We start from the raw sequence: 26,733 nt of genomic DNA, 5'->3' as shown, positions 1-26,733 counted from the left end.
GAGCCTCCATTTTGTGCGGACGGTTCGCTTGGAAGCAGGGATGATTTTCGAGCCTCGCCTCTGCCCGGGGGCGCGACCTCAGGCGGCGCCCCTCCCGCAGCCGCGCGGCCCGGGCTCGGCCGCCCCCGCGCCCCCGCGCCCCCGCGCCCCCGCGCCCCGCTCGGGCCCCGCGCCGCCGCCCACCACGGCCCGAGCATCTCCGAGAGGCCGCTGTGAGGCTCTCTGCCGGGTGGACCCAGCCCCCAGCGGCGCGACGGAGCCGGGAGAAATGAAATCAACTGTGACAAGGCCTTAGCTGCTTTCACGGAGGGATTTCTTGTTTCTTTTTTTTTCCCCCCGTGCCAGCGTCTTTTCTTCTTCCCTTTAAAATCGGATTAAAAATAGCAAACACCTCTCAGGCGTTCGGCGGCGCGAGGCAGACGTGCGAGGGTGGTTGCAGCGGCCGATCGGAAAGTGGGTGTTTTCCTAAAGAACGAGGCCGGCTGTTATTTACCCGGCGGCCTAGCAGATGAAAACTTAATTATTGTGCGCGGGTCCGAAAATCGAGGCATAAATCTCCCCAGACCGCTTGGATAACGCTACATCATTGCTTATGAAAAATGGGATGTGAGCTACTTGCTGCACATTTCTCTGATTCTCCAGGTCTGGGGCTGCTGACACGCATTCGATCAACTTTAAAGGAATGCGCATAAATCAGGAAGCCCCCAGCGTCTCTCCCGTAGAGGTCCGCAAATCCGGAAGGGCGCCTCTGAACCCACCGGGTCTGGGGCTTAGCAGTCCCGGACAGCCTTCGTCTCCGCTCCGAAACTCCGGAATTCGTAGAGGGGAAGCGAGACGCCGCATCTTCACCGAACCCTCCAAACACACGCAGCGGGGTGTAATCTGCACACATATTATACGGTGAAATCTGCGTCATTAGCGACCCGCACGCATATGTATCACCCTCAGCTGAATTTCCCTGCCTCGTGATTTTTTAAGAAAACACTTCAATTAGGTTGAGTTTTTTTTTTTAAATAATTTCCCCCCTTTCTTTAAAAATTATTGCTTCTGTTTTTTTTTTTAAACAATGTAAACGGATGGCTTCAGTTCTGCATCAGGCATAAATAGTAGTTAAATGCAAAGTGACATTTTACAATCATCCACTTCAAATACCTTAATAAATTTGACAGAATTAAGAGCATATGGAAAAAGTGGTGTGTGTGTTTTTTTTTAAAGTCCCACATTTACAATTTTTTAAATGGTAGGCCATTACAGGATTAAAAATCTTTGCAAATTTAATAAAGGAAAATGATGTCTAGCTGTTTCCATATTTAGAGTTTCTTGTTCAGAAAAAGGTTTCCCTTTTAGGAAAAAAAAAAATCTGAATCAGCTATTCAGCAACACTGTCCTGGTGTCCAGTGTTATTCCTATATGGTGGCCGGAATCCTCTTGGATGTCTTTTTTTCTACAGGTTTAGATTAATTGCTATTTGGGCATTAGGGAGCCATCATAATCCATTGCTTGCTTCAGGTTATCTGGTAGATCCATGGGAATTTTTAAAAGGTGGGGGAGTTAGGTAAGATCGACATCATCAACAGCCATTTTAGAGCAGAGGGGGTAAAAAAACCCTTGCAATATCTTCTGTCATTAGCTTCAAAAACCAAAGAGGAAAAAAAAGAAAACTACTACTTTACCCAGAGTTCCTGCGATGGGTTGTGGAAGGGGCGGTATCCCGGCTGCAGAGCTGCTGTTGGCCTCCTTCCTAGGCCTGAGGCTCAGAATATTTCTTACATCTAAAGAAAAATATCCCCCGTCAACAGAAGAGTCCCCTTTGGAGCTGTTCCGTAAACACACAGTATGATCCAGCTTTGAGGGGATTTTCCACCACTTTAAACATTTAGGGAGAAAGTTGTTACTTTGGCTTGATGGCAGCTCATTTAGAAAGGGAGTGCTGTGGCACACGATGTAGGGAGCTTGATCTGAAGCATCATTTTCATTTGTTTCCACAAGTGGAGTGAAAATCCACTTTCAGGACAGCGAAACTGGATTGCACTTCACAAGACCATTCCATGGGTATGTTTTCAAGGCCATGCTGTTCCTGAGATAGCTTTAGAGATTCTATAATTCACCATCTATAAAGAAGCTCTAAGTCTTCGGGTTGGGGAGGTTTCCGTCAGCCAGGTTTCTAACCAATATTTTTTTCCCCACAAAATGATGAATATGGTTTTTTGATTCACAATTACTTTTCTCTACCATAAAGATAAAATTAACCTCATTTCAAAGTTCTGCATCCTAAGGCTCCTGGTTCCACCAACATATATATATATATATATATATATATATATATATATATATATCACACACACACTATATATATGTGTGTGTATAGCATGGGTTTGACAAAAACACATTACCTTATGTGTATATTAAATATAAAGCGTACACATGTATTATTTATGACTCTAAACACAGCACCTGATGTGTTGCTGGGGGGTCAATAAGTAGTAGATATAATATTTATTATAGTTTTGATGGTGATTGTTAATATTAAATGTATCTATTTCTTCCACAAATCAAATGGCAGCTTCACAAGCCCCGGTATAAGATTGCACACCACCCAAGAGCAGCACTCGGCTCTGAGTTATCCAGGATAACTCTCCTTCTGCATCCATATTATGGTCATTTTGTAGATATGAGATCTTTAAGCTCTCCATACTGACCTCTTAAGAGGTGAGTTTCTTCGAATTTCTGAAATGTAACTCTAGAACTCTAGAGTTAGCAAGGCATCTGAAACTTTTTATTTGCCGTATAGACTCTCCTATAGCTCTAATTAGGATGGTAGACCACCTTGGAGGGTGAGGGCCAGGAAAGTGGTTATTTAAGAACACCTTTTAGACTGTAACAAAAGTGTACAGCTTTAAAGCAGATCTGCAGAAATCTGAGGCAGAGCAAGCACTGTGAAGACAAATCAAACTTGGCCATTAAAGAAAAGGAGCAAAACTTCATCATGTAAAGTACATTTTGTACCTCAACTCTAGAAATCACCTTAAATTACAACATCCCGGGTCATCAGTAATTAGTGACACTATATCTGTACAGATTCTACAAGTATATATACAAGCACACACGAGCACCGATATGCAAATGTATACATGTATACACATATATAATATATATTCACATATATACAGGCACATGTATAACTTACATATATTCAAATTTGTTCCATCTGGAGCCAAAGAAATGAGTACTAAATCTCTAAAACAAGGAGTCAAGGAGGTAAGACCTTTGGATTCCCTTGAAGCTGAAGAATTACAAGGAAGCTTGTCAACGCGAGGTGGCGCCCTTGATCTACTAATCCAGCCGAGGCCAATTCATGAGCTGTCAAAAGTCAAGGTCACAAATTGTCTTTTTTCGTCAAGGTCAAGGTTTAAGGCCTTTCCTAGTCCTGTCATTTCAACAAATATCAAAACCTGCCTTTTCAGACACATGCAGACCCAACAGCAGATTTTAAAATACTACAGCCTGGGCATCACTGATACTAAACAACTGGTTTTCATTTTCCGCAGTGAGCCTGGGAATTTATACTATCTCTTCCTCCTTTCTTCTTTCTCCTTTTCAGGATGCCTAACACTTTAACTCTCTTGAAGCACTTATCTAAATTTTTTAGCATTTTAGTTATGAGGGATTTCTCCTTTCGCTTAAAAAAAATTGTAGTGAAAAAAAGGTTGAATAACAGAAAAAAATGATCCTCAGTTTGTATAGGACAAACCTGCTCCCTTTCTTTCTGTACAGTGCACACTTAGCATAGGAAAATAAAGAGTATTTCCTTCAGATTTCAATGGCAGTGACTATTTTATTATCATAATTAATACTTCTATATCACTATCTACAGATCTAAGGTTCTTTTTAATTATTATTTTTAGTAGAAATGTTTGAAAAGCAGGTGCACAAATACATTTTCACAGTGTGCTGAATGTCTTTATTTACAAGATAGCATTTTATAGTGAATGTGAACAAATGAATGTGCTGGTTGAAATAATTGCTTGATTAAAATGTGCTGTAAAGATGAATCCCTAAACTTCCTAATGTAATCTTATAACACAATAAACAAGGAAAAAAATACTAATCCTTTAATAGATCAAAATATAGAATGTAAACATCTAAATGTTTCGGGGAATGGATTTCTGTTCTGAGTCTTCTAAGAAATCAGAAAGCAAAATTACTCTTCAGCAAAATGCTTGGTAAATATTTGGTAATACCAATTTAAATGAAACATGAATTTTTTTCAAACCAAAGTTCACCATGTCGGGGTGGACCTCTCAGGAGATCTGATAAAGTGAATTCTATGAAACAGCTGATGCTTTAACTATTTTTTAAAAGTCATTAAATTCTTCGGAAAGTAAATGATATTGAGCAGGAAATATAATCCAAATGCCACAAAATATGCTCGTTATAAGCAATTTAAAATTATTGTCAGAAGGACATTCCCAACCTGGGGTTCCCTTGTAGCCTTAAAGGCTCAGCTGGTTGTATTTACTACCAAGACCAATGATCCTCAGAAAAGCTTTCTCTCCCTTTCTTCCTTCACTGTAAATAGCCCAAGATCATTATTTCAGTACCTTCTTCTCTCTCCCCCCTCTAAATCTATACATAGGACGTTTTGCAGAATATACAACAATGGTAGGAATTTCACTAAGATTTACCTGAGCAGTCACTTAACATGCAAAGGGGATGGCAATGGCGACCCAAGGACAAACAGATGTTTACAACAGCTTCTTGCTTTTGTAACCCAACTTTTGGATTATTACCATATAACACAGTATCCTGAAATAGTATGGTCACATAAATACTTACAAGATTTCAGTAAATGCGTAACTTATCTGAAATTGCGTATTTGGGGGTTGACGTTTGACTCTAGAGTTTGTCATTTAACGGTCTGGTGGGGTTGGCGGGAGAACTGGAAGTCTTTACCTTTTCTTAGAATAAAGTTTTAAAAGAGTTGTAGATTCCACCAAGGAGAAAGAGGTCCCCCTTAGGAAAGCAAAATGCCAGTGTCTTTCTCTTTCTCTTTCCCATTCTTCAATTATTATTATTAAGCATTGTGTTCATTATCTGGGCAAAGCAACGAGTTCTGAAACATTTCTTCAAGTTGCCCCCGTGTTCCACTTTTAATCCATTAACTAGTGGTCTTCAGTTTGTTGATGACTTTTTTCTCTTTGACCCTCCTGTTCTGGAACCAGATTGTAACCTGCCGCTCAGAGAGATTCGTCGTGGCTGATATCCGCCTCCGTTTGTCCTTGGTAATGAATTTGTTTGTAGCATATTCCCGTTCGAGTTCTTTTAATTGCACCTTGGTGTAAGGGACGCGCTTCTTTCTCCCTCGCCTGTAGGAGCTGGCGTCTGAGGGATGAGAGACCACGTCTGGAAGACAGGGAAGAAGGCAAGTTACACAAGGACCAGGACACCCAGGCCAGGACACAGGCGACAGCTCGAGCTGAGCCACCCGCCTTGCAGCGCTCAACTGCCCCTTGCCATGCATTGCACAGTCCAGCCTTCCGCTGGAGCCTGGAGGGTCGGTGGGGAGGGTGGGTAGTCCTGCACTGAAATGAAATCGCCTGGGGCTCCAATGACCACCCCGACCGGGCCAGCCTGTCCGCACAGCACACTGGGTTCTCTGGACCGCCTGGCCCAGCGGCCCGCGCCTTAGCGCCAGACTCAGGGGACAGCACTTTTATGCCAGACTCCTCTCTGTACACCCCGAGCCCCAACACTTGATGCTTCTACACTGAAGCCAGTTTTTGAGAGAACGAATGCGGGCAATTTGGGAAACCGCTTCCAGGTCAATTTTCCATCCTGAAGTCGATGTCAAGGGCTGGGGAGGGCGGGGCGCAGAGGGAGAAGGGAGCCAGCCAGGGTCCCCCCAAGCGTCTTCCCAGCCATCCCTCACCCAGGGAGAGCCACAGGAGCCAGCCCAACTCGGGGGCAGCGCGGGGCCGCGCCCGCCAGCCGGGGTCGGGCGCACCGGGCAGCAGCACTCCCAGGACAGGCCGGGGAGAGGGCAGAGGGGGCGGGAGGGTGACCCGGGAGCGAGCGGCAGAGAAGCTGGAGCAGAGCCGGGGGGCCGGGGTGAGAAGGGGGCGCCATTTACCGGGCAGAGTGGACTTCCAGAGGTGGGGAGGCTGCGCCTGCTCTTTGGGGCAGTACATTTGGCCGTTCCAGCCGTTGGGCAGCGCCCAGGGCTGGTAGCTTTCCATGGGAAGACCCAGGGGCTCGTGGCGCGACTCGCCGGGGCCCCCGAGGCCGGGCACCACCGGCATATCCAGGTAGCCAGGCACGGGCTGATGGTGGTGGTAAGGCCCGGGCGCGTAGCCCTGGTGGTAGAAGGCGAACTCCTTGGCGCGGGAGCTGAACTCCTCGGCCGCGGGGCCGGCGGTATCCATGTACTTGTCCGCGAAGGCGGCGGCGGCCGCGGCGGCCGAGGCGGGCTGCGCGCACGACTTGATGGCGTTGGGGTGCGGGCCCATGCGGGCGCACGGGTAGTAGCCGCTGCCGAAATAGCCGTAGGGCAGCGCCGCGGGCCCCGACGAGCTCTGCGCCGCCGCCGAGCAGGGGCTGCACTGCTTGGCGGCCTCGGCGCCCGCCGGGCCCGCCGGGCCGGGCCCTCCCGAGGACGACGCGGCCGCGGCCGCTGCAGCGGCGGCGGCGGCGGCGGCGGCGGCGGCGGCGGCCGACGGGGGCGCCTCCCCGGGCGCGCTGTTGTAGGCGGCCGCGGCGCCGGGCGCCAGGGGCGCCGGATGCGCCATCAGGTTGCGGCACTGGTTGGCTGCGGCCGCCGCCGCCGCCGCGGCCGCCGCCGCCACCGAGAAGTTGCCCCCCGCGGCCGCGGCCGCCGGGTGGGGGAAGCCCCCGCCCCCGGCCCCGGCCGCCGCCGCCGCTGCCGCCGCCGCCGCCGCCGCCGCCGCCCCTTCCATGTTCTTGTTGAGTTCGTCGGCCACCAAGCCACCGCCGTTGTCGTAGAGAAACATGACGGTGGGCTCGATCCAGCGGGGGTGGAGGAGCACGGAGGCTGTCATAGCCCGAGCCGCATGGAGAAGACCCCAGTGGCGCTGTTTTAAAAAGCCCCCAAGAAGTGAAGAGCGCGCGGCGCGGGGCCGGGGCCCGAGCGAGGGGGGCGGATCGCGCCCCGCGGGGTCGCGCCAGGCGGCCGCCCATTGGCCCGCCCCCCCCCGCTCCGCCCACGGCGTATGCAAAGCGGGCGGCTCCAGCCCGGGCTCCGCGCCGTGCACCCGCGGTCCCCGCCGCCGCCCGCGCCGTCCCCAGAGCCAGCGCCAGCGCCCGCCGCGCCGCCGCTCACCGTTCACCCCGGGGAGAGGCGGGGGACCCGGGCGAGGGGGGTGGGGTGGGGTGGGGTGGGGAGGGGGACCCGGCGGGTGGGCAGGGGGGAAAGGGCGGCTTCCTCGCAGCTCCCCTTCCCTTCCTCCATCCCGGCGGGGCCCAGAGCGGAGTTAGGCGGGGAGGGGACGGAGGCGCGCGGTGGCGTCGAGACCTGAAGCAGTGGGAGTAGGTCAGGTAACTGCGGGCGGGCGGGCGGGCGGGGACGGGGTAGTAGCGAAAACAGGGCGTAGTCCAGGCTGAGTCTTTTCCTGGGGCCTCCGAGGCTGTTTTCTTTCCAGATATCCGCGAGTCTTTCTGCAGTGAGACCCTAGCGTGGACACTAGCGCCTTTGGAGTCGACAGCGTCACGATTTGGCTCTTTCCAGGGGGACCGTGGCGGGGCATTTACGGATGCGCCTGGCTCTAGGGTCCCAGGACATTCCGCTGGAAAGCCTGGAGTGTATTTAGGGGCTCTCACGACGTTCCGGTCTACGGTGTTGGCGGGCAGTTTCATACACTGGCACTTAGGCCCACAGGGTCAGAACGACCCCCACACACCCACACTGACACACAAACACACACATTCAAGCGTACTCTGATCACCTACTCACACTCGGGTATAGAGACGGTTGCACACTCTGCCCCAGTAACAGCTCTTCCTCCTCCAGAGACCGGGGCAGTCTGTGTGCGCTGTTCCCCGGTGCTCCTACATCTCCAGCCCTGCCCGCCTGTCCTGGGAGTTTAAAAGGAACTGCCCGGTGCTGGTTGGGACTTGAGCCCCCTCTCTGGGGCCTAATGAGGCGTCATAGATCTTGGCCAGGAGCTCATTCTTCAGGTTCCCCGGGCACTCCTCATTTCACTCCATCTTGGGACACGAGAAAGGGGCTCTGTGGGACCACTTCATGCCTTCCCCTCCAAGTAGGAATGGGAAGAGCATGTCTCCAACCTGCAGAGGGTGCCCAGTCCTCCTCTGTCCAAGAACCAGCTGGAGAAGCCTTTCCTCTGTATCTGGGAAATGCAGACCCTTTCCTGAGAACGCGGTGGGGTGTGTTGGTGCTGGAAGAGCCAAGCAGCCACTATGTTTCGGTGAGGGATTCTGGGGGTCCCGCTGCTTTGGAGTAATACAGTTCCATTTCCCATCTATCTTGGAGGCTGTGGGCTGGTCAGATGCCCTTAGAAGGGGAAACATACATTTCAAAGTGAAAGTGGGTATGTTCTGTAGGAACATCAAGTTTGAGGAGAGCGCTAGACTCCCTTTCATCCCAGGTGAATTGATGAGCATCCAAGCTTGGACCTGCCCTACCGTCCCTAGCTTGCAGAGTCAGCCAGAAGCTCAGGGCATTGCAAATATCCCCAGCCCTGCTCTGGTCTGCTCTCTAAGGCTCCTGGTCTTCCTGCAGAGTCCAGACCAATGAGGCTGGGCTCCGGCTTTTATCTGCATTGATCCCTGGGTTTGCTGGGACCAAAGTAAGTGTTGCCCAATAAAACCGTCTATGACACTCCCCTCCCAACATACACATACCCAAGTGTGCCCTTTCCCTCCTGCCTTTTTAGTCGCTCGGGGTAAATATTGATCTGCCTCCAGGTTACCTCCTCCCTGAATGGCCATTTGCAGACATTTGCCCCAGCCTCTGTAGGGACTTGATTTTTGTGTTACTTTCCGGCCCCATCACCCCCCTTCCTTCCTCCAAGTGGCATTGTAAAACTCACGGTGACAAAGAGACAGGGTAGGGTTCGAGGCCCCAGTTCCTGAGGACTTGAGGGCTATTTTACATACGGGTCAGACACCGCTAGAGGCCAAGGTCAAGTTGAAAGTTGCAGTCTAGCCAGTGTGAGAACTGCCATGCAAGCCTGGAGAGGAGAGTCAGGCAGCTGCCGCAAGGCCCACTGCCCATCTCCCTTCTCTCACTCTTGACTCCTTTTTCCTTTGGAATTACTCTTTCTTGCTCTGTTTGGTTACCCAGCATTTCCCCCCCCTGCCTTCGTGGAGATTTTGGGGCGGTGTTTACAGACTCTTCTTCTCTGCCTCCACCCTGCTCTCTTGGCCCGGGCTTCGAGCCTCTTCTGTTTTCCAGCCAGACCCAGAAAAACGAAAACACAGCTCGGGGAGCCCCCACCAGCCGGCGCCTGTGCCAGCTCACCTCTGGCCATGGCGCAGCTGCTGGTGCACACAGCGGCCAAGGCCAGCTCCACATTCCTCCCTCCCTCTCCCCCACTTCACCGGAGACGGAGCCCTGCATGCAGAGGAAGGGCCCCAGCTCCACGGACTGCCAAAGTCGACTGGGTCCCTCCTCACCAAAAATGGTGAGACAAGATTTCATCTTGTCTGCAGAGAAGCCACAAGCAGGTTTGTCTGGGAGGGAGGCGCTGGGGGAAGACTTTGGGTTGCATCTCGAATTAGGTTTTGCTCTGGAAACTTGGCGGCTCCTGAATTATTTATTGAGCTTTGTGGTGGATCTCTAGTGATCAAGCAATTTGGATATTTTCTTAGTTCCCCATATCTTTCTATCAACTTATAAACACTGTCAAGAAATGGATACTTAGAGGGAGGCAGCTTACTTGTTCCTTTTTTTTTTTTTTTTTTTGTCTTGGATCTCAATATATATTCGAAAGGACTTTTTTTTTTTTTTTTTTTTTTTTTTTTTTTGACCAGGCAAGTCATTGGCGTCCTGGTGTGTCTTCACTGGTTTTAAATCTGCAGGTCTTGTTAGATATTGAGTTGTAGCCAATATTTATTCAGTGGGGATAGTTTCTAGAATTTGAATGGGCTCTGTGAATAATTTTGGGTCTCAGTTTCTAGAATTTCTACTCACTTTGAGCAAGAAAATCTCTCCCCCTTCTTGTCCTTTGCCCAGGGACACAAGAGATTCTTTAGTGGTTCTTAATACTATTTCTTAGCCTCTTAGCCTTTCAGGCTAAACCAAACTGGTTTTCTGTGGGAAAAGAAAGGTTGGAGGGCTGAAGAACTGGCGTGTGCCCTAGGAAGCAAGCACAGACTCTCCCAGTGCTCTTCCTCTTTTTCTAAAGGCAAGATCAAGACTCATTTGCCACCCAGCTAGTTGAGTCTGACCCTCTGAGCCATCTCTCTGCTTTTTTGTCTGTCATACTCAGGGATTCCTATAGGATTGCAGGGAGGTGCCATCCACCTGAATCCTGGACATGGCAGTTTTATCCTGAGACCCTTTGTGGGCTAGGCTGGGGAAGTCAAGGTACCCACTGGGATCCGCGGGCAGCGGTGGCTCTTGAGCAAGAGGGCGGCAGGGATAGAGATGGGGGCTGTCTGTCTGGGGGCTTCCTGGTTTCCTTGTAGGAGCCCTGAGTGGGCAGCATGGGCAAAATCAGAGGCGGCAGCCTAGTGGCTTGGCCTTTGTTCTAGAAGCTGCCAGACCCTTTCTCTTGCCAGATCCTTGGCAGGCATGGCTTCTTACCTCCTAGTACAGGCCAGGGTGCCCTGCAGGGCTTTGGCTGCCCTGGAACCTCCTGCTGAAGAAAGAGACGTTGGCTGATTTGTGTGGGTTTTGGGGGTGGGTGGGTGGGTATTTGCTTCCAGCCTGGGTCATGGGGCCCTGGGCTTTCAGGATTGGAAGAGAAAAGGACAAAAAGAAACCAGGCTTTAATCGAGTTTGATTTTCACTAGCAAATGAAATTTACCTGCTCTCACTTTACCTTGAAGGAGGCTGTCAGCACTACTCCCTGGCACTGTTTCTCTGCATCCATCCAGCATTAGGATAAACATTCCTCCCTGGGTTTTAAAGACACTTTGTATTTCAGGATATTCATGTGTTTCTAATGTATCCCAGCAGCTTTACGAGCTGCATTTGCAGAACATCTTAACCCTCTCTCTCCCACCGCAGGAGGGGTGGGGGGCACAGAGATAATGGCAAAGGAAGAAAGATCCAAAGGGGGGGAAAGTGGCTGAGGAGCTGAGGCTAGCTAAGAGAGAAAGAGAAAGAGGATAAAGCAAAACCACCCAACCAGATTGCATCTTAGAATCTGTTTAGGAAAGAGACAAGTGGGGCTTCTCTGTTCATGGTGGGCTTTGAGGCTCCCTCACCCTCATCCCCTCCAGAGCAGAAGCTTAAGGAGGAAAAAGTAGGTTCTGAAGAAACGTAGCTGGTCAGTAGGCAGAGAAATGGCTCATCCTGAGTCACTGGCTCAGGCTTTCACTCTAGATTTTTGTGCATTTGAAGCATTAATGAGACAGCAAAAGACCCAAGGCTGTAAGGATAGTTTTGGACTGTGGGAAGTCACCTGGCACGGTGATGACCAAATGCTAATGCCGTAAAAACTGAAGGAAGTGCAAGATCCAGAAAAACCCACGCAGTCCCTCCCCTGCCTTCAAGCGCTCCCCACCCTATGAACTCTGAGGAGGGCAGGTTTTTGGAGGAGCGCGCCGGTTGCCTGGTGTGTTCCTTCCAGTCCCAGGCCTGCAAAAGGCCACCAGTGTAGTGTCTGGCAAAAGCGGAAGCCCAGGGAAGACCCCAGTTCTGGCGCTGGCCCACAATGTTTCCCCCCAGAAAGTCCCTGAGCGGGGAAAGCCTCCCTCCGCAATGAGAACAACCAGCCCCAGGTCCCAGCCTCCCTGGAGGAGCAAATCCCTCTGCAGGGTGCCAGTCACCGGAGCCGGGACTCCCCGGGGTTGGGGCGAACTCGCAGCGGAGGGCGCGCGTCTCCGCCGCACGCGGGGGCTCAGCGAGGCCTGAGTGATGCCGCCGGTGGCGGTGGCGGTGGCGGTGATGAGGCTGGCGGAGCCGCCGCCTGCCCCGACGGCGCCCATGCTCTGCTCCGGGCTGAACCTGGAAACTCAGCATTCGCCTAAAAGAGGTAGCACGTTAGAAGCCGAGAGAACTCAGAGAATCTCTCAGGCAGAAGGAGGAACCGCCTTCTCGCCGTCCTCAGCTGGCGGCCGGGGTGCCGGGCTCGCTGGGCCGCGGGGCGCATGCCGCCATCCAGGGGGTGAGCTCCCCGTCACTGGGCCGCGGCGCTGGGAGAGCGCGGGACGGCCGGAGGCCTCCCGGGAGGCGCCGGTGTGAAAAGGGCAGGGGTCTCTGGCCCCGCGGCGGTCTGTCCCCCCCCCTCCGCCCCCGCCGCCGCCCGACAGGAGTGCCACTCGCAGGCCTCCACCCCCATCCCCATCCTCGCTGGAGGCTCACGCCCGCAACCAAACAGGAAACCAGCGCCGGGCCGCGGAGTCACTGGGTCAACAAAGGCACCGAAGACGTGCGAGCGTTGGAAGGGGATGGGGTTTGGGGGCGGCAGCCTGGCCCGGCGGAGATCGCGGCGCAGGCGGTCCGGCGGCCACGCGGCCTGGGCCCGCGGGAGTCGCTCGGGGCTCAGAACCCTCCGGACTCCTGCGTCCCCGACCGGCGACGCGAATGCTCAACGCCGCGAGCCGGCGAGGGAAGGACGCCCACCAGCGCAGCCGGGCACTTGGGGCGCAGAGCGGAGGAGGCCGAGGTGTGGTCACACTGTTACGGCACGTTCTGCGCTCCGATCCTCCCCACGAGGTGGGCGCCCGGGTGGGCACACAGATTCGCACACGGAACGCGCGCACGCACAGAGAACGCGGACATCCCACGTCCTGTGGGCGAAACACAGGCATCCCGAGTCGTGACGGAAACGGTTTTATCCTGCTGGACCAGCTGGGCGACAGACTTTGGGGTTCCCGGCGACTCCCTACCCGTTCTGATTTTTCCGACCACCCTCTCTCCATTCCCTCCCTTCTCCATCACCCCCTCACCCCCGTGGTTTTGTAAATACACCTGTCCCCCGTGGAAGGCGAGGCCCTGACTGGCATTTACCTGGTTCGGGTGTTCTCCCCCAGAAACTCAGGCTGGCTCTGGGGACCCGCGCAGAGCCCATCGGGGGCGCCGCCGCTGCTCGTGGCGCAGCCGCCGCTCCTTTGTCCCTCTGCTCCAGCCACACTCAGCCCAACGCTCAGGGAAACGAAGCAGCTCAATAAAAACTTTTGATATTAGTTTTTATGGGTATTTACACTCTAGTCAGGGGAGCTGAGCACGGAAGCTCCATTAATCAGCCCCCAACCTCGAGTTTGGATGCTCAGTTTATGGGTTGGGAAAGGGAACTTGCCGGAAAGAAAGCCTGAGGATGGCCGGCTGATGCCGGAGAAATGAAAAGGCAGTAAGGTCGCTTTCCGTTCTTGGAAAAAGAAGATTAAATGCGTAACTCCAGGTGCTACCCAACGGACCGGGTTTTTATTCAAAATTCCAGCCAGGGTTAATTTTTTTTTTTCAGCTCTGCCTAACACAACATTTAAAAAAAATCTTTTTATTATGAAAATTTCCAAACACACACAAAAGCAAAATGAACCCCTATATACCCAATTCCTAGTTTCATCCACAATTATCATTTTGTCTTTCATGTTTCATCATCCACTTCCACTCTTTTTTTTTTTCTTTTTCCTTTTCCTGGGGAATTTTAAAGTAAGTCCTAGATATCGAATCAATCCGCTCCCATCAGGATTTTGAGGATAGATTTCAAGGTTGAGCGATGTTGCTCAATAAAAAGGAACTCTTGCTATGTCTAAGGGAAAGGGGTCAGTGTGTTTGAACTTGAATTGTTCTGATTGCAATCTAGAAAGAACTTGAGGGCCCACCCCAGAGAAATGTGGGCAAAAAGGGGGTTTGGAGTGTGGTGTGAGTCCATTTTGCTTGAAATTTTATATGTCTCTTCTTTATCAAAAATATATATGCATGAAAGAGACTTATGTTACCTTTTTCCATGAGTGTCTTATCCTTTAACGGAAGATTTGTACTTCTGCGTAGGATTTGGGTGAGAGATGATAACCATGCCTCAGTCCTTTCTGGGTTCCAAGTTAGCCTAGATCCCTTCTTATTGGAAAAATGACCATTTCCCATTTCCCATTTCAACACACTTCCGGGTAGAAATCTGAAAAGGGATTTCTAATGGGTAGAGCTCTGAAAGGGATTTCTAATGATTGAGCTCGGAAGGAAATGTTTGTACTGGATTGATAGCTCATCCCAGCAACCACAGTTTTCAGGAAGAAATTCAATTCTTTGTATTTTCTAAAATCTCAGCAGTAAAAGATTTTTAAGAATTCGTAAAGGTATTGTGGTTTGTTTTGCTTTGTTTTAATTGACAATGAGCATGATCCTCCCCAGCAAATTATGAAGGGTGATCTCACTAAAAGCCTTGGTGACTTTAGAAAGCAAAGATTCAAACATAGAAAATAGTAAATGGTTGAATTTGACAAGTACTATACCAGACAGCTACTTACATCCTAACCCCATTCTTCTGAGTGAATATTGGTCATCCTTTCTGTGGCAGAGTGTTGGGTTATTTTGCATCTAGGTTGTTTATGTTTCCTTAGTTATCTCCACCCCCCCCCCCAGGAGTTCTTAAATATCCAGGACACTTTTACTCTGGTATGCTTTTGCACTAATAATACACGCTAAAATAACCACTCGTTGTATTAGAAAAGAGCTATTTGTCTAAACTTATAAGGGATGTGTAATTTAAACAAGAAGGGAAGTTATGTGCACAGACTTGATATAAGTCTCTGATAGCTCCAACTGCACTCAGCAGAAGGCCCTGGAGACCTTGGTCATGAGTCCCTTCCCTGCCGGCTGTGGGGCATTAGCAAGATCGAATCCTACTGGTACTTTGGGCACAGCAGCTCATTTAAGTGTCCCTGGTCTTCTGACTCTAAGATGGAATTCACCAGGCTTTCTGGGTTAGGGTCAGGGTGGGGACTGTAGAAGTGAGGAGGTTCAAAGGAAGAGGGAGAAGGAAGAGAAATACCCCAGAAAAGCTGAGAGACAAAGAGGATGGGAGAGACAGGAGAGCAAAAAACAAGAAGCAAGGAAACCATAATTCCCAGCAAAAAGTCAAGCTACAGCAGCCCAAAGTAGGCCCGTATTTTTAAAGCTCTGCAGAAACCCATTCTTTCAGGAAGTCAATTCTCTGAAGCCTGGCTGTCCCCACCCCCTCCCACCCCCAGCTGCTGGTGAGGAGGGGGTGCTTAGGCTGCAAGCTTCCCTGTGATTTAACTGCACAGAAATAATCTGGGTTTTGAGAAACCGAATATAGACCAGAATTAAATGTGGGCGTGAACTTATCCCCACCAGAGAGCCCAAGCAAGGAATACTGGCTGATTATCAGCTGCCCCAGCACAGGTCGTGAGCCAGACTTGGAACAACCCCTCAAGCCTGCTAGCAATTACATGCTCTCAACCACTTTTAAAAAGGCCATATTTCTTTACATTTCTAGGACCTAATGTGGGGTTATGTCAGGTCATGGGACCCTTGGCTAGTGCAAAGTAATTTGATGTCACTGAGAGCAAGCACACTCGTTTGTCACCCTGAGGAATAGATGTCCCCATGGGCCTGAGCTGGGAGCAGAGCAGGGTTGGCTGGGACGATGGGATCCAGCCATGGGTCTGGTGTTGGCTTAGCCAGGTGGACTAGGAAAGTGCTTTCAGACTCATGTGTGTCAGTGCCGGGGAGTGAGGGGTCAGCTCTGTTCCAAGCACACATATCAGACCATTGAACTCATGCTCCAGGCCCTTGAATCCTGGGCTCATTTGCTATAGGATCGAAGTCTCAGGTTTTCAATTCTCTGAAAGTAGAACTGGTTAATCCAGCTGCAGTCCTTCCTCCCACCTTCCATTCACTGCTGCTCTAATGGTCTGTATTAGATTCAATACAACCTAAGGGAGTCTCCCTATTTGAGGAACAAGATTCATCCACCTGAGAGGTGATGAAGAGGGGAGGGCAGAGGGGGCTGTAGCCCTTCTAGTCCTTTGGAGATGTACTTCAGTGTGTGATGGGGCTGGCTGACATCTTGGTGAAGGGTTATAAAACATCGGCTTAGAATAATCTCATTTACCATTTCCAGTTACTTTCAGGTTTTGGGGAGGATAACATAAAGCCAAAGAAAAACGGGGTTCTCTGAGAGCCTTCTTTTGAGAATCAGGGAGGATCTAAGCCCTGAGTAGGAGTAGGTGTGGGGAAGGCAACTTGATGGGCAAGAGGAGGAGACAAGAGGCCACTTTGGACAACTGTGGACTGAGCATAATATGGGGTCCTCCCACAGAAGGCAACTCTTGGCAGTCATCACTGTTCCCTGTGGTCCCCACCTCTGGGTCTGGAAACCTCAGTGGAGCCACAGGCCCCCTGCTGTGGGCCCCTGATTGTAGCTCCACAAAGTCCTGGCATTCGAACACTGAAATGAGGTGTGTATATATCCCTTGATGATACAGAAGGCATCCTGGTTATGCTCTTCCTCCCTGACAATTGTAAGATGATGTGATGCTACAATAAATGGAACAAGAGGGGAGAACTTAGATCCAGCCCAAATGGTCAGCCAGGAGGCCCCGAGGAGAGAGACCCTGCTTTAAAAACAGGTGAAGTCAGCCAACAGCGAAGTGCAGTTGGCATCTGGGAGGCAGATGGCACAGAGTCCATCCAGCTTTCTGCCTGCCCTCAGGTGAAACAGGCATTGGTGAGGTGGGGAGAGCTGAGGTAAGCGATGGCATTCCATACGTGGGGCTCATCCTTGCAGGGTTGTGAGAGAACCCAGGTCCTCCTCGGGAACTAGACAGTCTGAGTGAGAGGAAGCAGACAGGCAAAGTCCCATGGCCCCGGGAAAGAGATGGGGTGAAAATACAGCCTGTATACCCAGGGCAGCTGGGCTCCTATAGCTCTGCAGTGTGTCTCGCCATCAGCAGGTGGTTAGGGGCAAAGGCAATTGTTGGGCGAGATGGCCTCCAGCCTCACTTGGGTTTTGTGGTGATCTGTTGGTTCCCAGTCACTCAGGACCCTCAAAGAGAATCCATATGTAGTCACTCCAGGACTCCACTCTCTCTCTGGGTTCAGAAGCCTCAGGAAGAGCTGGACGGAAATCTGGGGATCCTGGGCCTGTGAGCCCTTAATGGGCTAACCAGGACCCCAACCTAGAGAGAGGATAGGCAAAGAGAGCTGGACCTGTCCTGGCCGAGTTGGATTTACTACCTCGGGCGCTGAGCAGGGATCTTCGAGACCCTCCAATCTTGGAAGGGGCAACCAGGGAGGGGGGGGTCTCCTCTTTCCTGCCCTTCCACCCCCACCTAATCCGGAGGCGGTCGAGTAGCTGGAGGCGAGGCGGAGGATGCTCGCCAGGCGCGTTGCAGTTGCGACCTCTTCCCACTAGATGTCTTCCCAGTTAATCGGAATTGAAAGGCGCTGTCTGCCCGCGGTGCCCCAGACTCGGTTTCCCCCGCCGCTTTTTGAAGTCGCGATCCGTCGGGAATGCAGAGCTTTTTCTTTCTTTCCTAAGGCGCCCTCCCCTCTCTGCGCTCCAAATCCTGGCTCTGGAAATCTACCAGAATTAAACGCTGGCTCCCCGCGGGCTCGCGTCGGGACCTGCTCACGCCTTTGGAATCTTTATGACCTTTGATGTGTTTAAATAACATGGCTAGGCTGAGTACACACTTCGGATTAAACTTTAATCGGCTGCAGTCAAGGTCGCCCAGGTGGTAAACGCGTTTCCTCCGAGGTCTCCTGGCTTCCACCGCGGGGTCCAAGGTCTGGGGCTGAGGGCCCCACTGTGCCCTCCCTCCTCTGTCCAGGCCTGGATGCGAGTCAGGATGAAGGCCATCCCACCGGGTCCAAAGAAGACTGAGGAAATAGGATCGGAGGCAGACACCCAGGGTGGGCTAATGACCCCAGGACTATTTTTATAGCTACTAGACAGAGGAGTTAAAAATTCCAAGAGGCACTTCCAATTTCCCCTGACTGCAGAGAATTGTAGGTCCAAAGTCATAGCCAGGACCTTGATTATTTCCCCCAGCATGGTTCTGGTTACTCAAGAAAGGGTGGCGGCTTGCTGGTACTGATGCAGCTAAGTCAGCTGATCATTCTGAAGGTTGCCAAGCCAGGTACAGGTAGGTTAGGATCTAGAACCCAGGCTATAGTGGCCCTTCCCCTTGCCAGGCCACACAAAGTTAGCTTGACTTTCAGCAAAGCTGGGTCACCGGGTCTGAACATAACTTCCTGAACCAATACACTCATCATGAAGACTTGTCTTGAGAAGTTATTTAGGAAGAAAATTCAAGGCTAGGGAAACAGGTACAGTGAAGGTTACTGGTATGCTTGATTTAAAATTTTTTTAGTAATCTCTATCCCCAGCAAGGGGCTAGAACTCACGACCTGACCCTGAGATCAAGAGTCTCATGTCTCATGCTAAACTGACTGAGCCAGCCAGGTTACCCCCCATATTTTTTAGTAATAACCAGTGCGCTTTAAAAAAGGAGGAATACATGTAAGGCAGGATAGGAAAGTCATCGATAACCTTGGCTTCCTCTGGGGAGAGAACTGGTGTCAGAGGCTCTGGTGGAGAATTTACTTCTTGCTGTAAATTTGTTTACATTATTTGTTATGTATACCAATTTCATGTGTTAGCCCTTGGGCTAACACTCTTCAGAAAATAGGGTCCCGAGTTTATCTCGGGACCAAACACTCCTCTGGGGGAATTCCCTCCACACATCAATCCAGGCTTGGATTTGAGGAGACACTGAAATAAGTCACCATAGAGCTTAGACCTTAGCCGAGTAGACATCCACTCAGATTTCTGTCCTCTGGGAGGGGATCTCAGGCCTTTCTGTGCTGGGTTCACCCTAACCTGGAAACGAATATGCCAACTCCAGCATATAAAGCCCAGTCATTCATAGCAAGAGAACCCCATTGTCTCAAAACGAATTAAAGGCTGATGATATTTTTTTCCTCAACCCCTGAGTGCTGAGTACAAGGGCTCAACATGCTTCTTCAGGCTAGAGATTCATTCCAACAGCTTCTAGTCATGGTGTGAATAGTAAATATATTTTATGTGTATATTTGGTTTGTCAATTCCTGTCCGCAAGTATCCACATACTTGCCTGAGGTGTTGACTTCTTGAGTTAGGGACAGTAATATTATCACTAACTAAAGTTAGTTTTAAAAGTACTTCTTCATGGAGCCTTTTGGGGGCTAGTAATGCTCTATATCTTGATCTGGGTAGTAGTTACACAAGTGTATACACATATAAAAATTCACCAAGCTGGGTGCTTAAGATTTTTATGCTTTGCTATATGTAAGTTATATGGCAATAAAAAAATTCTTTAAAAGTGCTTCCTCATAACGACCTGTGAAGTAGGTCCCGAGGTTATTATAATCATCTCTATTTTACAGACAAGGCAACTAAGGCTCAAGGGAAGTTAGAGTGTCCCAGGCCTCTGTGGGAAAACATAACCACTCCCAGCTTCCTCCTCCCAAACTTGCTGCTTCTGAGGAAAGCCTATTCTTTTCCAGCACATATCTCAGGTGTCAAACTAGAGATGCTCTTTCTCAGGGTTGTGAGGAGGGAATTTGACAATCTGCACCTTCTTGAAATTCTTTAAAAGAGGGTGCCCAGAGGCTGTGAGGCCTAGATGACCCCAGCTGGCGGCCCTCGGATGAGGAGGAAGGCAGCCTCAGGGGCTCTGAACATATTTTCTTCCCCTCTTTCCAGGCGGAACCTGCAGCCCAGCCCGAGGCCTGGGAGACCTTTCCAGGTGGTCGCATCCTCCCGACTTGTTCCTCTTCACTCCCCAAAACACTCAAAAGCCCAGGCAGGGGTGGAGCAGGGGTGGAGCAGGGGTGGAGCAGGGGTGTTCCGAAATAACGGTGACTGTAGTTAGATAGAGAGCGATTATTTATTCCAGGCACGGTTGCAAAAGGCTTCCAAAAATATCGAGCGGAGATATTTTATTGTCCCGCCTGTCTGCAGCCTGTAATTATGCGTTCAAGATGTTTAATGTGTGCAAATGCATTAGCCGCTTTCGCTGGTGAAAACTGTGGCTGGGAGCAGGGAGGGGAGGCAAATCTGGAGATAATTATGTCGCACAGTCACAAACATTATTCTGCTCTTACTGTAAACGGCCCGGCCACCTTTACGGGCCACCTTTACGAGAAGCCAGGAAAACTTTGAGAATGATTCTTTAGAGTTTTCGCGGACAAACTGGTTTCTCTCTCTCTCTCCTTCCCTCTCTTTTTCCCCCTCCCGTATTGTTCGAAGTGTCACTGGGCGGCTTCTGTGCCAGGTTCCGGGGCGCGCCAGAGCGAAGGCGCCGGAGAGGAGCGCACGGAGCTGCCCGCTTGGGGCCGCAGAGCCGGTGGCCCTCGGGAGGCGCCTGGGGCTGGGGGCCTGGAGCCCCCCGCGGCTGCCGCACCCCCACCCAGGCAGAGGGGAGCACTCCCGCTCTTTGCGGCTGCTCAGGTGTCTTCGGTCCCCTCCCCACCTCCCCATCGGGGCGACGACGAGCGGCGCACCCCGCGGTCCCCCACTCCGAGTTTGCTTTGGGTTGAAATGCGGCCGCTAGGCCGAGGCCCTGAGCCCGGGAGCGGTTCTCAAAAGGCGCAGGCCGAGCCTTTACTGGGGTGGGGGGCAGGCTCGGCTCTTACAGGGCTGACCCGGGGTGAACCTGCTATTTTGGGGCCCGTGTGCCGCGGGGCCAAGAGGACAGCTGGGACGGGGGACCCCCGCCCCCGCCCCCGGGCAGGCACGTCCGCGCCCAGGGGCAGGTCCAGCGCCACCTCCCCGCCACCACCCGGCTAGGGCCCGCGGCAGGGGCGCTCTGGAAACCTTGTAAGGTCTCGTTCTGGCGCCTCCCACCTCGGTTCCCGTATTGGGGCAGCGGCTCCGCCCGCCGAGCCAGAGTGACCAGTGGGGGACACCCGGACCGTGGCCTGCCCCTGAGGGACCAAGGCGCACGCTTGCCCAACAGCGGATCTCCTCTTCCCAAATTTCCATTTCAGCTCGGGCGTTTAGGACAGCAGCAGGGACACGGTACGGGGGCAGCGCTCAGCCCCAGAACCCGGCGGGGTGTGCCTCTGGCTGGGGATCCCCTGACGCGAAACACCCCCTCCCGGGCCGGGCTCCTTTACCGGAGGCCCGCGGACTCCCCACGGCAATCAGCGGGGCTGGGCTCCGGTGAGCGCAATACTCCGCGGTGGGCCCGGGTCCTGTGCGTTCCCCTTCGGAAACGCCCAGAGCTTGAAACCCATTGTAGGCCCCCGACAAACAACACAACAAATTTGGCGGTCATTTCGTGTGTAGGCGCGCGTAAGAATATCTGTGTGGGATCCAGGGTGCATTTTCTGAAGTCTGGCAGTGCTGTTGGCCACCCCAGGGTATGGAGAGTAGGCGGGTATGGAAGGATCTGGGTGGGAGGATGACGTAGCCCCAGCGAGGGAAATACTCCGAGAAGAAAAACAAAACCTACCACACGGGATTTGTTCCTGCTCCAAATGCAACATCCAAGGAGAATCCCTCTGGGTTACAGTTACCTACCAATGTGCTGTCAACCTCCCCCTTGAGGGTACAGGCTCTGGCTGCAGGAGATGAAAGGGAAAACCTAGTGGGGGTCTTGGGTGGCTGCAGCCCCAAAGTAAACTCCATGCCTTGGATGACTCCAAATAATGAAGCTGCCAAGGCTCCCAGATCTGGATGAGGGAGTTGGTTAGTTATGCGGCCGCTAGAAATTTGGGGCAGCAAGACCCAGGCAGGAGGTCTGAAGCTTTCAGACTCTCCCCTGGAGGGCCAGGGGGGCTCAGGCAGTTAAGCTTAAGAGTCTACCTTGGCTCAGGTCGGGATCCAAGCATCCCAGGATCCTGCCGGCTTTGGGCTCCCTGCTGGGGGGTGGATGGCTCTGCTTCTCCCTTACCCTCTGCCCTTCCTCCCTCCTGTTCTCAAATAAATAAATTAAATCTTTAAAAGAAATAAAGCTTTCAGACTCCCTCCTCCAGTTCTTCCTCCCTCCCCTCCTATCTTCCTTACCCCTCTTATCCTTTCCCCACTTGAGGGGGTCAGGCTTCTAGCTGCACGTGGCTGTGCTCCCTCCTGGCCCTGCTTGGATGGGACAGAGAGACTGGGAAGTTTGAGGAAGGGTCTCACTAATGGTTCAGATTTCAGAGACCCTGGAAGTGACTATCACCCAAAGCCCCCAAAGGAAATTTTAGCCATATTCAGTGTCCCACACGCTTGTGGTCTGGAGGACCTGAAGAAGGCCATTTTTCTGACCTGGAAGCTCCTAGTTGCCTGAAAAGCTTAGCAGAATTTTGTAAGCTGAATGGGATATGGGGGGAAGGCCACTGTTGCTGCAGATATCCTGGCTCTGTTAAAAATCAGCGCTCAAAAAAAAAAAAAAAATCAGCGCTCACAAAAGGAGGGCATGTGCCCTGTTACTGCTCTCTTGAATGTAATATTTCAGCCTCTCTCTCATGTAGAATTGAGGGTTCTAAATGGCTTCCCAGCAATCCTCCCTATTTGATCCTCCCTATGGGAAGTGAATCTGATCAGGGCCTTCCTGAATTCTCCTCCTCTTCTGTCTTCCAGGCTCCTCAAAAGAACTCACAGAAACACAGAAAGGCCCATGGGGAGTCTTTTGCTGCTGGAAACAACTCTGCCTGGGACCCAGAATCCAGAAATGGTGAGTGGTTTTTCTTCAACCACTGCCCAGGTCCTGTGGCTGGGGAAAGGCTGTGCTGGGTTGCCAGGGGACCCCCTTGCGGCTGCTCCAAGCTAGGGAAAGGGGTGGGCTCTCAGGAAGATGGGTGAATAGGGCCACCTGGAAAATTTAGATTTCTCCACTCTGCAGATCCCCTGGAGGAGGAATTCTCTGGTTGGGAGTGATTGTTACCAATTCCAGTTTCCAGATTTGGTTTTCCAGCCCGGGAAAATTAGGCCCTGGTTTACTTCTTTTCCTAGAAGTCATATGCTTATTCTTCGACTTTCTGTTTTCTATTAGCCAAACAGAGACTTCACGTAAGATAATCTCAGTTTCTCCCTCCAACCTCTGAAACTTGTAATTTGGGGGAGATACTGTCTTTAAAATGCCAATCCCAGTAATGAGCCCAGCTTAGCAGTGTGAGCTCCTACCCTCCCCTTAATGAACAGAGCTGTCGAGAAATAATTTCACTTTGATCTAGTTTGTGACCTGATTTTTTGGCTTAAAGAAGACTGGGCGGCTAATTGGATTCCTCAGTTGCCTTTAATCTCCACCTCAACACTTGGAACCTGACCAAGCTGAATTAAAACAAGTCTGATAAACAAGATGTAGCTGGTTCCCAGGTTAACAGCAACGAGAAAATCCCCCCCACCACTGTAGGGTTTAATGATCACAGTGTGGTTGGCACCTCACAAAAAAACATGAGGCTGTAGGCTCCCAGAACCTGCAGTACGGAAGTCTTGGGATCCTTTACCCTGCCCTCCCAACACCCTGGATGTGGTTTAATTAGAAGGAGAAGGGCTAGTAGAGGGAGGTGGGGAGAACAACTTACAGTTGGTGAGAGAGGCAGGGTTGGGGGGTTCATCTCAAAGGGAGGCAGGATGTGGAGGAGATTTTTGTCCCTGGGAGAGGAAGCAGGCCGAGCCTTTGAGGGCCGGACAGTAAAGATTGCAATTTGAATTTCCAACTGTGCTCCAAGAGTGAGGGGGTGCAGGAGGGAAATAGGATATGAGGGGCTGGGTTATGCAGCTGGGGGCTGGGAATCATGGGTTTTATTTAATCTTTTCAAATGCCAGGGTTTTGTGTTCTGGAGGCAAAGCAGAAGGAGGAAGGAGTCTGCTGGGACCTCCCCATTCTTAGTGTGGGGCCTGAGAAAGGGTTCTCTGGGGCTCTTCTCCTGATACTCTAGTTTGCTCTGTGCTTAAGAAGCTGGAGGAATTCTGAGATGTTATTTCCTCTGAGGCAGTGGGAGTTTGGCTTATGGCAGGATCTCTACTATTGACACTATTGACATTTTGGTCTGGATAATTTTTTTACTGTGGAGGCTGTCCTGTGCATTGTAGGATGTTTATCAGCATCTCTGGCCTCTATCCATTAGATGCCAGTAGTACCTACCCATTGAGACCATCAAAAATGTCTCCAGACATTGTCAAAGTCCCCTGGGGGGCACAACTGCCCCCAGGCAAGAACCATCAGTTTAGGTCTCCATGAGGCAGGCATTTCTGAGGAAAAAGTGGAGTGCTTTGCTTGAAATGATCTGTGTGGAGTTTCAGAGAGCCAAAGGATGGTGGACTTCTTTTCCTTTGGCCCCTCTGGCCAGTTGGATCATGAATACCTCCTCAAGGGCTATCTTAAACTTCCATTGCAATACCTGCATGGAGCATTTGGACAAGCATGTAGTTTCCAGGGCGTATAATCCATACCTTTAGACACACCGAATTTAGGGTGCCTATGTGTGTGTGTGCAGGTGTGTTTAGGATAGATGCTGGGGGAGGGAGATCCAGGACTCCCTTTTTTCTGCAGCCTTGAATAGAAGAAAGCTCCTTAGCATACATGGTCTTGAAGTGGGAAATGGCTGAGTTTTCTTCAACCTGTGCTGTTGAGATTTTCAGGGACTAGAGAGCCCATTGCAAGTATTGAGGTGAGAAGTGGCCTCTAGGATACTGTTAGGCAGATTCTGATCCAGTAAGTGGCCTAATAGCTCTGCAGTCATCTCTTTCCTCTAGCTCTTAAGCTCAGCCAGTCTGACTCTGAGCAAGCTCTTCTCACCTAGATTTTCTGGAAAGTGTAAGGTTTCTTCTCACCTAGATTTTCTGGAAAGTGTAAGGTCCAGGAAAGTATGAGTTTGGTGTAATTTATTGAACTGATTATTATTATTATAACACTGATGGAAAATAATAACAAAGAATCTTACTACAATCCAGCCATTTCAACCAAATCCTCCCTCTTTCTTTGTCTTTCTTTTCTGTTTCCTTCCTCCCTTCCTTCCTTCCTTCCTCCCTCCCTCCCTCCCTCCCTCCCTCCCTCCCTCCCTCCCTCCCTCCCTTCCTTCCTTCCTTCCTTCCTTCCTTCCTTCCTTCCTTCCTTCTTTCCTATTTCACTGAATTTTCCTTCCAGAATGTGTCCACATACATACAACAGAAATGAAGAAAAGTAAAGAATGAGAGAAATTGTTTAATTCTAAGGACAATTTTATCAGGCTTGAAAATTGATAATACACCCAGGGTTAAATTGGGGGATCCTTAGTATCTCCTTTAAAACAGGTTATAATCACTTAGGAGTAGCTAGACATCTTTAGGAGTCAGGGTCTTAGATGTATTAAGTTTAGGTATTTGACAAAAATCATGGAAGGAGTGCTTACAGAGTTCTAATCCCTTCACAGTGACTCATTTAATCTGTGTAACAACTCTAGGAACTATTATTGTCATCACTTCCATCTCACAGATGGGGAAACAGAGGCACAGTCAGTTTGGTAACTTGCCCAAGATCATCCAGCTAGTAAAGGGCCAGGAATGGACTAGCATTGAACCCAGGATTGGACTAGGATTGGATCCAGGGATATTATTTCCAACCATTAATCTCTGCTACCTCTTGTTAATGCATTGGGTAGAGACGGTGGCCCAGAAGACAAAAATTGGGGAGGTGATCATCTCTGTGCTCAGCAGATAGATATTGCTCTTGAAGCCTCACTCTGAACTTCAGAGGCAGATTCCCTGTCAACAGTGGGTCTTTTTTAAAAAAAGCTTTTTCTGATCATTGAAAGTAAGTTATGGGGAGTGTAATACATATCCCCAGTATTTACTACCTCGAGAACACAGGAGACATAATGAAGGAGGGAAGGTTGTAATTGGAGAAAAACATCAATTCTAGTAACAGAAGTCAGTGGCAGCCAGAGACGTTCTCCCCAGGTTTCCGGCCCTGCTGGTGGCCCCTCCACCAGACTCCATGCAGGCAGGAACCCCCCAGAGGAGGAAAGGGGCCTGTTATAGGAGTCATCAACCTGTCACCACGGCTGGGGTGAATACGGCTTCTGAGTTGGGGGGAGGGGGCGGAGGCTTAGTCTTTAGCACCACCAGCTGCAGGAATGGGGGGAGGGGTAGTAGGGGTGGTTGGGAGGAAGAGGCTAGAGGTGGAACAGACCTTTCCTACCTACTGCGGAGGACAGACATTTATTGAGTCAGGAAGGCTCCGTGCTAGGCAGCACTTGGCATTTAATATGTGCAAGGTGGTACTTACCTTCAGCAGCATTAACAGTCTAAAAGTGTGGGGGAGCGTGTGTGGGGGTTCATGTATGAGAAAAAGTTGGGGAGACACAACTACGTAGATGGAAGCACTGAAGGCTGAGGTAAGAACCCAGGGGTGCAGCAGGATGAGCAGTGCGCTGGTATGGGGGTCTGGTTCTGGCTAGGAGCTGAGGTGCTTGTCCCGATCCTATAGGGTGTCCCTGACCCAGGCAGGCAGAGAGAGGGATTTTCACCAGTGCAAATGCAAGAGGAATGTTGGGAACACAGCTTGGCTAAAGGTAAGGGAAAGGTAAGGAAAGTATTGTCCAGCACCTGCTATGTTCTGGATGCTGTACTTTGCAGAGAGATAGTCTCATGTAACCCTCACAACACC

General features: G+C 51.0%; 1 protein-coding gene and 1 long non-coding RNA gene across 3 annotated transcripts; one reads left to right on the top strand and one right to left on the bottom strand.

Moving 5' to 3' along the window:
• Window positions 1–296: 296 nt before the first annotated feature.
• HOXA13 (homeobox A13) lies at window positions 297–7,174 on the bottom strand. Of its 2 annotated transcripts, XR_012010786.1 has the most exons (4): window positions 6,131–7,174; window positions 3,188–5,403; window positions 1,674–1,772; window positions 297–882 (listed from the first exon to the last, which is right to left on the bottom strand). XR_012010786.1 is itself a non-coding variant. In XM_072783663.1 (2 exons), the coding sequence occupies exons 1-2, from the start codon at window positions 7,053–7,055 to the stop codon at window positions 5,159–5,161; spliced, it is 1,170 nt and encodes a 389-aa protein (XP_072639764.1). In that variant the 5' UTR covers window positions 7,056–7,174; the 3' UTR covers window positions 2,755–5,158. The 2 variants fall into 2 exon arrangements, 1 of the variants encoding a protein (XP_072639764.1); XM_072783663.1 differs by lacking the exons at window positions 297–882; window positions 1,674–1,772 and having other exon boundaries at window positions 2,755–5,403.
• A 1,926-nt stretch (window positions 7,175–9,100) lies between these two features.
• On the top strand, window positions 9,101–26,644 carry LOC140608796 (uncharacterized). Its single transcript, XR_012010787.1, has 3 exons — window positions 9,101–9,702; window positions 22,725–22,818; window positions 26,554–26,644. It is a non-coding gene; the product is annotated as an uncharacterized lncRNA (long non-coding RNA).
• The last annotated feature ends 89 nt before the right edge of the window (window positions 26,645–26,733 follow it).

The sequence above is a fragment of the Canis lupus genome, chromosome 18 (assembly GCF_048164855.1).
Source record: "Canis lupus baileyi chromosome 18, mCanLup2.hap1, whole genome shotgun sequence".
In the NCBI taxonomy this organism is placed as follows: Eukaryota; Metazoa; Chordata; class Mammalia; order Carnivora; family Canidae; genus Canis; species Canis lupus.
This window is presented reverse-complemented; position numbering and strand designations above follow the sequence as displayed.